Below are 11,641 nucleotides of genomic sequence, written 5' to 3'. Positions count from 1 at the left end.
CATAAACATAAATGATCGCGGTGAAGATGATGATTAAATTAGGATTAAAAATCGAGAGCCGGGCTGCATTTCCTCCAGTTCGTTTTTTCCGACTAAACAACATTTTTTTGTTAAATAACAACATGGTGATGTTTTGTAAATGATTACATGTCTCTTATTTAGCACAAAGTATGATATCCGTGACATATGGATCTTAACAAAGTTCCGCTGTACATCCAGCGTGCTGTATCTGACTTTATTTCACATGAGCTCCAGTGTGGAAACCCACTGCACCCCCTGGTGGATCAATGATCCATTGCAGCTGGCTTCATTATAATTACATTTATTTTTCACGGGGGAGGTCTCAAGTCAAGCTGGAGGTTTTCCCTTGAGTGAGGGCAGATCACGTACCAATCACGGCCCCCGTGTTTTCATTATCTGCGAGGATGTCCATGCAGTCCGGAGGTAGGCGGTTATTAAAGGAGTGGAGATCTGACAGGGAGTAGAGCGGCGGCATGATCCCGTGAAGTGGTGCTAGCACGGAGCTAGCTAATGCTGGGGACCCGGCCAGCAGAGACCAGGAGCCGGATGACCGTGGGAAAAGGAGCGGTGTGAGTCCAGATAAAATGAGAGTGATAATCCACAGCATATCAGGAGAATTATTCCAGTGGTTTCCGGAGGAGAATCGTAGGAGGGGCTGACAGCCTGGTGCAGAGTGGGAGCCGGGTGACCAGCCTACTAGCTTGTTAGCTAGCTTGATAGCCACCGGCTGTACGCGGCAGGGAGAGACGATGTCAGCGGGGAAGCCGGCTGATCGCAGCGGGATGGGAAGACCCACACGAGCCGCGGAGTTAGGGTGGAGTTGGGGTGGAGACAGAATTGTTAGCTCAGCAGACTTCAGGGAGCCGAGGAGCATCTAGGTAGCAGCCTGCTAGGTCCGATAATGCTAGCTAGCTAGCGGACTAGGGACCGGTGAGCAGGAAAGAGCCAGCAGGTAGGAGATGACAACACAAAGATCTGTGTCGATTCGATATAGAGATGCTGCTATTTTTGCTGATGACTGACGTTTAAAAAGTAGAGAGCCAGACAGGAGAGGTTCTGATCTGGCTAAAGAACAATATTTGGGGCGAAGGAGCGGCGAACAAACAACGCCAACATCCTCGGCGAACCGGGAAAAAAACATGGTATGGTGGTAGGACATGTGCAGTGAAGTTGAGGCACACGACAGCGGCAGACGAACTGGTTCATTATTGTGATTTCACCTCACTCTATCCTTTTGTAAACTGTACAGGCCTATATCCACTTGGACACCCCCAGATCATATTCCGAGATTTCAAAGATCCTCAGAGTTCTTTTTGGGATAATCAGAGCCACAGTAGACCCTCCCAGGGGTCTTTACTTTCCAGTCCTGCCCTACAGAACAGCAGCGGGTAAGCTAGTGTTCACCCTCTGCCGTACATGCGCTGAGCTTAACAACCAACAGGGGCCCTGCATGCACAGCCAAGAGGAAAGAACATTAATAGGAGTTTGGGTGACAACATAATTCAACAAAGCCCTGGATATGGGGTACAAGCTGACTCAGATCACAGAGGTGTGGCATTTTGAGAAGAAAAGTGACAGCATTTTTGTAGACTATATACACACATCTTTGAAGGGCAAACAAGAAGCATCAGGTTATCCTTCAGAGGCCACATATGATGAGAGCAGAAAAAAGTATGTGGCAGACTACCATGCTAATCAGGGTATCTTGCTGGATACAGACAAAATCAAATCAAATCCAGCCAAAAGACAAGTGTCAAAACTATGTCTCAACAGTTTCTGGGGTAAATTTGCCCAGAGAAGCAATCTGACTCAGACTAAGGTTGTGACCAAAACAGAAGAATTTCTTAACCTCTTGTTTTCAGCTAAACATAAGGTTAAGTATTTCTCATTCCTCAACGACAGGACGGCTCTTGTTCAATGGTGTTACGGAGAAAAATGCTACTCTCCTCCCAACAAGGTAGATAACATATTCATTGCAGCATTCACCACTGCGTATGCCAGGCTGAAACTGTATAATGAATTGGAGAAATTACAGCACAGAGTTTTCTACTACGACACAGATAGTATAATCTATGTGACAAGACAGGGGGAGACTCCACTGCCCATGGGGGTTTATCTGGGGGATCTGACAGATGAACTGGGGGGCGACACGATTGAAGAGTTTGTTTCAGCAGGCCCTAAAAGTTATGCTTACCAAACCAAAAATAAAAAAAAGGTTGTGATGCGTGTGAAGGGAATTACACAAACGCACAAATGTTGTGAACGAGTGAACTTTGACAGTCTGGCAGATCTGGTGGAAGGCTACGTTCAAAACTCTGAGAGGGGGAGGTGTCTTCAGGCCCCGCAACACAACATTGTACGGAATAAAGAGGTTTTCGTTTTGAGAAATGTGTCATTCACCAAAAAGTTCCGAGTTGTGTTTGATAAGAGACGTCTGCTAGACGGAGGAAATACTTTGCCTTTTGGGTATTGAGAAATAACAAGAAAAGACAAAATGTTTTCACCCAGCCAAATTGATTTTGAGCCCCGACTACGTGTTCCTTTTTCTTTTTTAGTAGTTGGCCCTAGTGGGTGTGGAAAAACTTTTTTTGTCAAGAATGTATTGCAAAATTGTATTCATGTAATGGATGTACAACCTCAGAATATTGTGTGGATTTATACTTCTTTCCAGCCAATGTATGCAGAACTGCAGGAAAAGAATAAAAATATGAAATTCATCAAAGGTCTGCCTGAATCATTTGAAGAAGAGTCTCTATTTCTTCCAGATCAAAGTCATTTGATTATATTGGACGATGTTATATTTCAGGCCTCCGAGCATCGGGAAGTAGTCAGACTTTTCACCCAATACCGCCATCACAGGAATATGAGTGTTATGATGCTTACACAAAAAAAATTTCATCAGGGGAAAAACAGTCGTACCATTAGCTTGAATGCTAACTACATGGTCTTGTTTAAAAACCCCAGAGACAGATTACAAATGAACATACTTGCTCAGCAAATATACCCTGGTAATAAATCATTTTTACTTCAAAGTTTCGAAGACGCCACCAAGGAACCTCACGGTTATTTAATCGTAGACATGACCCCCAGCTGTCCAGACATCTACAGACTTAGATCGGGAGCACTACCTAATCAGTGGTTAGTTGTTTATGTACCAAAACCGAAAACTTGAAACAGTATGTCGGCCCGGTTAAAAAGAAACATGCCGCTGCTGAAGGCCTTGTGTAACACCAAGCCCTCAAAGCGCAAGGATATTCTCAAGAACTGCTCCACGGATTTTCTTCAATCACTCTGTGAGCTGTCTTTAAATCTTCTAAAGGGTAACATTCCACTATCTGGCGCTCAGTATAACAAACTAAAAAAACAAAAGAAGATTATCAAACTCTTGGCCAATAAAAAGGCCAACTTTAAAACTAAATTCAAGAAATTAAGAAAGCAATCTGGAGGCTTTCTTCTGCCTCTGCTAGGTGCTGTGATCCCCATTTTAGGACAACTTTTAGGAGGGTTCATTCAACCATGAGTCAAAAGATGTTTTTGTTATCACCTCACCAGTTTAATCAGCTCAATCAGGCGGGTGTAACTAACCCCCATAGTAAGGAAACAATGAGACGCACTGCCGAAGATGTTCTGGATGAAAAAATTAGAGCTGTGCTAAACGAAGCAGGATTACCCTCTTATGAAAAAATAAGAAAACACAACGGCTTGCTGCAGAGATATCTCACCTTACTCAAACAAGACGGGAAGGAGGAACGACATATTACTTTAACTCTACCTGAAGACACAGGGTTGGTAAGAGGAGAAGAAAAGGATGGCATGTCCATTGCTAAAATAAAAAACGAGGTAGGCCTACTTCAACACCTCCCTAAGCGTTACCGTAAGAATGCACATTATGAGTAAATTAATCATGAGTACAGATGGATGGACCCCCGCGGGGGAATTTGTAGAAAAGGGTACAGCTGTAAAAGGTTCACACATGTTAGATATCCTCGTATAAAACAAATGTCCAGGAGCCTAAAGGCTGGCGTTTTTTTTTAAATAGTCTGAATGGGTTCAACATTCCTTTATCAGCTTTTCAAAACCTACACACTTGTGAACAATATCGTATAATCAGAGAGGGTGAACTAAATAGAGAAAATATGCCCAAAAGAAGAAGAAGAAGAGGAAATAATAAATCATCTCCTGCGACCCTCAGCTGGGAAGTGTCAGGAACCCCAGACCCCGCAGAGGAGGAAGAGTGCCCCACTTAAGAAGAAAAGAATAAGGAAAGATAGAAAAATAAGCCCCAGCTGGTTACATTTTACACCCTAAAGTTGTATTATATTTTTGTTTTCAATAAAGATAGAGTCACGTGAATTAATTTTGTCTCCAGACCTTTTTTATTTTTATTTTCTACATTTTGTAACAATCTTTAAACATTTGTAGAGAACAAACACTGTGGTTAAAATGAGTGTCTTTATGACGTCTCTCACACCGCTGGTATTTTTTCACAAAATTCGTTACAGCAGCATCATTTTTTATCACATCGTCTTGATAAAGAGATAACACATTTTTTCGTAAGACAACCCAGACGCTCTTTTGCGTATGGTAGAAAACACAGTGCTGACCACAGGCTGTAGACAGGACATTCTGAAGCTGCTGGTTGTGGTGTAAAATAGTTTTACATTGTTTTTCTAGAAATTGGAGGATGCTTTTCGCGTAATGACTAAAATCGGGAGGAAAGCCAAAAGAATTTAAAAAACTCCCCACATCGTCCTCCTCTAAGGTCACTGATAACCAGTGTTCTCCAGGCATGTGGGAGGTGAGGTGGGCAGAAAGTTTCATACAGTGTATTTCTGATATATTCATTTTAATGTCACCTTATATATTCATTTGTGTTAAATTTGAAGGGACAAAGTACATTTTTCCTCTTTAAAAATAGAGTTTTTTTCACATATTCCTGAAACGATGTCCCATTTTTAGTGAAAGTAGATTAGCGCAATAGTCTTTTTCTTCGACTTTTATGTGTCATCAAAAGGGTGGGTTTTTTTGGCTATTTGTGGGTAGGTATAATACAAGTGACCTGTGATATTCTGGTGAACTGCAGAATAATATGTGTGCGAAAAATTTTGTTTTGTGCTATTGCAGCAGCTAGATGTGATTATTGCTGAACCATATCTGTGTTGGTGTTTTATTAGATTCCTGTTTTATTATTTCATGTGTGGGTACTACATTGCTACAAACATTGTGGAGAAATTAGCTTAAATATGTTTTATTACTCTGTATGAAAAGGAGCAGTTGTGGATGACAGGAGACGTTCTTCTTAAGATTTTCAGCATGTCAAATATCAGGGAAATCTACTTGTCTTAAATAGATGTGTGTGTTTAATTACTTTGTATCAATAATAGCAGTTTGTGTTAGGAGAAGTGGAGATGCCAGGAAGGGGATTTCCTTATTTGGACATAACTTGTCAGAACATCTGGAGGGCTGGAGGGTAAAAATAATTGTGCTTTCTCTATATATGTTTATGTAAAGTTCTAACTATTTCACTGCTTGAGAGCAGAGGTAATGTGTTCCTTGTTATTATTGATATGAAGGTAATTTACATCTATTACGTGTATTTAGCCAACTATAACAACTATATCTTAAAACATATTTTTAACTTGTGTGTAGTAACCTGAAGGGGGGGAAGGGGGCCACAGACAGGGAATGTGTGTGTGCTGGCTGCAAGATGTAAGATAAGATAAACACACTTGTTATTCGGAGCCGGTTTGTGCCGGACACCGAAGGGATCTGTTTTTCCTCAAACTTAAGAGACTTTTGTTTTCCGGGTCTCCTGGCTGGCTCGCGCTGATTGGCTACACACGCCATCATGTTTGCCTCTACCAGTGGATGACCCCTCGGGGCGAGCATCCACACAATTCCTCATGTGGCTTTTTGTATGAAAGGCTGTGTTTTTCTTTGGTTCGGTCTCTTTTTTTCTTCAGGCTGACCAGACAGAAAGATAGGGAGGAAGAGCAGGAAGTACTTATTTTGTATTGTATTGTTACCTGTTATCATTAAAACAGATTATTGTTTAACTTGTATCCTGGTGTTTCTTAATCCCTTCTTTTATGATTTTACCCAGCTCACCAAACGACACGCGGAGTCGAGGTGGGTGTTAGAACCCTCTGACTCCAACAGAGGGGTGGGTGTTTACAATCATGTATACAGGGTATATAAATAATTGTTTTACTCGGGGTAGCTGATCTGACGCCCACACCCCACCAAAGGAGTCACCCATGACGTAGTAGACTATCCAATTGATGATTATTCATGATGTAATATCTTCTTAGTAATAATCTACCAACACTTGACGTTTTGAATTAATCTCCATAATCGAATCAAAACAAGAATATACGATTAAAGTTGTAGTCTGGGGTAGCGGTACTCTCAATCTCATTTCCAGTCTTAAACTACCGCTTGTAATAGGGGACAATGCGTCAGCATCTTCCGCTGCAGTGAGATTAAATACGAATAATGAGTATCCTTGTTCGAAATCCTCTCGGGCAATACTCAGAGGTAAGTCTTTCATGTGTCTCCCTGTAGCCGTAAACATGTTGTAAAACTCTCTATGATGTTATGTTTTGGTATTCACGCAAGATAAAGGGTAGAGGGCGTTGCCCCTCGTCAGAGCCGCAGCATGACCTAAACGCACGGATGGGGAAATGGTGGCTTTCTTGATAAAAAGTGAGGCCCCCAGTATTTTTAGACGGTATGTAGAGTCATTTGCACACATGAGAGTAAACGCATCGTTAGATCTGGTGAGCTTGATTCTCAAATCTACAGAGTTCAGGAGAAGCCTCTCGCTGAAAAATATATCGGTGTTTAGGGCCCCCATCAGATGAAGCTCTCGAGATTCAGCTGTGAATACAGCTCTCTTTATTAGAACCTTGTTAGGGCCATTGGCTATCACTATTGAGTTCATACTGTAGCTCCCGCGGTGTCTTTATAAAATAAACCGGCAGTGAATTGAGTTTTTAAAGTAGAATCAGAGTAATTCAATAGCGTTTCAATCATCGCTCTGTAAGGATGAGTCGAGCTGGACTGAGAAATCAGCCTGTCCCCTAGATTAACGTTGCATTGGCTAAAAATTGTATTCAGAGGATAATTAACGAGGGCCACGGGGGCATCAGCTGCCAGATTAGTCCCATCGGCGTTGGTTATTTTGATCCTGAGATGTGTTAGAAATTAAAATCAATGTTTTAACCTCCTAAGGCCCAAGCTGTTTTTTTACATGCATTTTTTATTTCTCTTTGCTATTTGGGCTTATTGGACCCTAATTAGAATAAAAACTAAGAATAATCTTTTGATATGATGTACTTTTAGAGAAAAATGATGTCCACATATGTGGATTCTTGGTCCGAATTTCCATAAAACCCAATTAAGTCACCATTGAGTAATAGAATGAAAAACTCTTTATTTCCACCTTGAACACAGCAGTGTTTTTCCTGACTGCTTTTGCATGTATTAATAACACATACACACATATTTTTGAACATGTTTTGAATATCAGAGTAAAAACAACATGGAAACATTGCACTTTTGCCCCTTTGGACAGTTAAAACTAATGCATGGATCATTTGAAAAGCTGCAACAGTGCAAACAGTAATTGCAGGATGACATTGTATGCCTGTAACAAAATATAAAACATTCAAATCATTTTTTAAATTGTCACGTTACGTACACGGTACGTACAACAAATGACGGAACGTCATAGTGAAAAAAAATAAAAATAAATGTTGCCCCTTTTTGACAGTCAAAGTATGGCTCATGTGAAATGTTGCATTCGTAATGTAAAAAATAGGATATGTGAAAGGGTGGGAACATTGAGGACAGAAGGACCCGGCCTGCTTACGGAGGCCCAGGGGTCACCTGATGACCTTCACAGAATCTCTGCCATCACACTGCCATCACCTATGTGTGAAAGGCTAAGTAACAATTGCGTTCGGTTTGCATGCACAAGAACACTTTGCAGGTCACACAGCGCACTCGGGTTCTTCCAGTGCAGCCTGGTTGTCTGCAACGCATGGCATTCTTCAGGCCCATCATCTCTGGGAGGTGGGCATTAGCCCTCCTGCGGACCGAGACATGGGGCACCTCTGTCACATGACGTTTTACCCCTTGTTGTGCATCTTCTTCCTCTGATTGTTCCGATAGGTCAGCATCTGCACCGTGATGCTGGGCCAAGAGGATCTTTGCCACTTCCATACGGAACTCAAGGAACTGGATGGGTTTTGTCTTTGGTCCAGCACATATTGCATGGTCTTTGCGGTAGAGTAGCCAGCTGTTGGCTAAAGCCAGATCCGTGAAGTGCATGACCATCCGCATTGTCCACTTCTTAGTACGGGTGCTCATGCGATAGTAACTGATCATTCTATCGATCAAGTCAACTCCACCCATCTTGGTATTGTACTCACGGACAATGCTTGGTCGCGAAACAGTGACATATTGTTTCAACCTCTTGTCCCAGCGCTGGCAGGTGTCCTCAGGCTGTGTACCATGAACAACAGACATCAGCAATACTGGCTTGTTGTCATACCACTTCACTACACACAGTTTTCCATCTTCAGCGGACACTTCTGATGAGGTACCTCTTCCTGCGCTTTTCATGGCTTTGTCACTGGGTAACTTGTCGTTCGCTCCAGCGAGTCGGTTCTTCATTATTGTACCAGTTATGTACAGCTCCTTCTCCATCATTTGTTGCGCACCTTTGATGGTGGTGAAGAACCGGTCACAATACACCTTTGTGCCGCGTTTCAGGGTTTGACAAAGACGCTCGATGACTAAGCTTCCCAAGCCCAGGCCCTCGGGTTCTTCGACCTTCTCGATCAGTGATTGTGTACCTTGATAGAGCTCAAAGTCAAGCACAATGCCATCTGCTGTAGCACACACAAAGTTCTTAATGCCAACTGGGTTGGGCTTCATTGGCAGATATTGTCTGTACGGACAGGCTCCCGTGAAGGGTATCATTTGCTCATCAATAGATGTGCAATCAGGTCGATTCAGAGACTTGCAGCCTCGCAGAATCCGCTCCAGAAAAGGCCCCACCTTCCAGAATTTGTCAGACATCTTCAGATCTTCAGGCACATCATCATCAATTACCACTTTTATTGCTCCCCTCAGTTTGAAGAATCTGGCACGCGTGAATCTGTCAGTGATGGCAGTGATTTTAAAGGCTTTGGACCAATACATCCTAATGGTTGGGTATCGGATGCAGGACATTAAAATACAGGCACCAAAAAAGTGGTAGACCTCATCGACTGACATGTTGAGTGGGTCCCCACTCCTAGACAGTGACATGGCATTAGAACATTCTGAAATCAGTGTCATCAGATCTCTATCGATGTACTGGTCAAAATACTCTAGTGGGGTCCAGCCATGTCTGTCCAGATCGCTTTCGTCCTGATGCTGATACTCCGCAAGGTTTGGCGTCAATGGAGTAGCCTTCCAGCGTATTCCACGTCCTGCACAACCAGAATCAGAATAAAATAGTATTTAGTATGTATAGTATTTATTGCAGTAAGTTACATTTTATCTATGTAAGCAAAAAAACTTGAATCTGTGTGGACGTTTACATGAAATTTGAAGATTTACCCTCAAGGCATGCTAAAATAATAACAATTACCTTGTTTGGACTCTCCCTTTTTATTTTTTTTGGTTTGGCTTGGTCCTGGTGTTGGCTCCTCAGAGTCATCTTCTGCACGATCAGTCTCAATCGGTACAGTTCGACATCGACGTCTGGGAGTGTGGGATGAACCTGTCCCTGTACTCTCTGTCCCTGTCAATGTAAATAAGCATTCTGCCTCCAATCCTTCACGTAGCCCTGGCTGAGGCCCTAACTACATAACATAAACACAAATCTACTGGGTCTTGACTAACCATTATCTGCACCACGGCGACGTTTATGTCCTCTGCTGTGCTCTGTGGGCTCAGGAATGGGGTCCTCATTGTCACTACTGTCACCCTCATCCTCACTGCTGCTTTCCTCCTGTGGTGATGGTTGGTAATTTGTATCCAGGATGGGATCATCATTGTCAGATAGGTCTAAATCTGACTTGTCTTCATCAATCAAGCCAAGTAGCTGCATAGCTTGGTGTAAAGAAAAACGCTCTGGAAATAAAAACAATGGATTTCAATGGTACTGTACAACGTTTTAATCCAACTAATTTATGTATGTATTTAGTGATTGAATTGTTATGTATTACATTTAGACAATGTACAGCCTTTTAGCTGCACCAGATATACTTGTTTTCTCATTTTACATGTGTGCATGTTTACTAGTATATTAGCTGTTTCGACGAGCTTCAGTCCATAAGTACACAAACGTGTACTTCATGTTTAGCGACATGTTACGTTCTTATTTTTACACTTTTTTTTCCAAATTTGCTTGTCATGAAAAATATCCAACGCTTATATAAATATCTAAATAAGAATAAGCCATGAAATAAGGCAGGACTTCTTACCTGATCGATGTTTGTGTCTGGAGTGGCCACTTGAATCATCCCTCGTATTTGCCGCCATCTTGAATTTTTACCATTGTATGTTATACTCTTCTGACACCACCAGATGGCAGTATAAGTGTCCACATATGTGGCTATAAGACCCCAATTCAGCAGTGTACACCATTGTGGACATAAGAGCTAAAAAGTGCTGTCCACGCATGTGACCACTAAAATGTAGTTTAAACATGCCGTCAGTTTTAATGCTCTTATACTGAAAAACCTGAAATTCTTGTGCACAAGCAGTTAAGCTTTTATTCTGAAAATCCTTCATCTACGGTTAGCATTTAGCATGTGGCTAATATACGATTTCCTGAAGAGGTGAATTTAGTAGCGAAATGATATGGAGTGGTGCAAACCGAAGCCTACTGATTTAACACTACAACTATAGATGTCGAGATACTACCATGCTGAATATTAAATGAAGGTACAGTTTATTTGAATACATTATTGTTTACAGACGAGAGTAGCATGTGACAACATCCGGAGGGACCGGAAACCAAACGAGCCGAGAAGTATTTTTTAGAGTATTGATTACAGCGTTTAGAATGTGTTAAATGAAAAGTGATGAAAGAGAATATGAGGAGAAAAGGCGTGTTAAGCATATATTTAATGTGAAAAGAACCAATCCTCTGTTTAAATGCAACAACGGACATTGGAGACGAGGCGAGCCGGCAGGTGGGGAGGAGCCAGCAGAGGATATATAACAGCACCGGAGGAGAGATCCAGCGCTTCTCTTCCCTAACGAGGAGCGGATCACAGCTGTTTGTCTGACTGAACAATATCATGCTTGTGACCAACCCGCGCCTTTTTTAATTAAAGTACCCAATTGAACTTTCACAGAGACTCCATTTAGTCTCCTTTTAAAGCTTCTCTCCTGGACGGTAGAATAACGAACACAGTTTACAGATGCATCAAGGTGTCATTCATATCAAGGTATTTATCCCCGTCCCCGGGAATGAAAAATTCAATGGGTCCGTCCTCTGTAATGGCAGACAACGGAAGGACCTCTGTGTAGTGTTTTTCATCGATAGAAAGCTGCGTCATGGGGGCCGAAAATAAATCCAGCTCTGCCATTCTGCATTCAGCAGATTTGTGATGTA

General features: G+C 42.1%; 1 protein-coding gene across 1 annotated transcript; it reads right to left on the bottom strand.

Annotated features, from left to right (window-relative positions):
* Positions 1-382: 382 nt before the first annotated feature.
* LOC307013436 (piggyBac transposable element-derived protein 2-like) lies at positions 383-10,702 on the bottom strand (the record flags this gene model as incomplete). Its single annotated transcript, XM_079640835.1, has 5 exons — positions 10,503-10,702; positions 9,919-10,149; positions 9,665-9,817; positions 8,022-9,503; positions 383-789 (listed from the first exon to the last, which is right to left on the bottom strand). The coding sequence occupies exons 1-5, from the start codon at positions 10,558-10,560 to the stop codon at positions 383-385; spliced, it is 2,331 nt and encodes a 776-aa protein (XP_079496961.1). The 5' UTR covers positions 10,561-10,702.
* Between the last annotated feature and the right edge of the window lie 939 nt (positions 10,703-11,641).

The sequence above is a fragment of the Notothenia rossii genome (genome assembly GCF_949606895.1).
Source record: "Notothenia rossii genome assembly, chromosome: 7".
Classification (NCBI taxonomy): domain Eukaryota; kingdom Metazoa; phylum Chordata; class Actinopteri; order Perciformes; family Nototheniidae; genus Notothenia; species Notothenia rossii.
The sequence above is the reverse complement of the archived record's forward strand: the minus strand, read 5'-3'. Positions and strand labels throughout refer to the sequence as shown.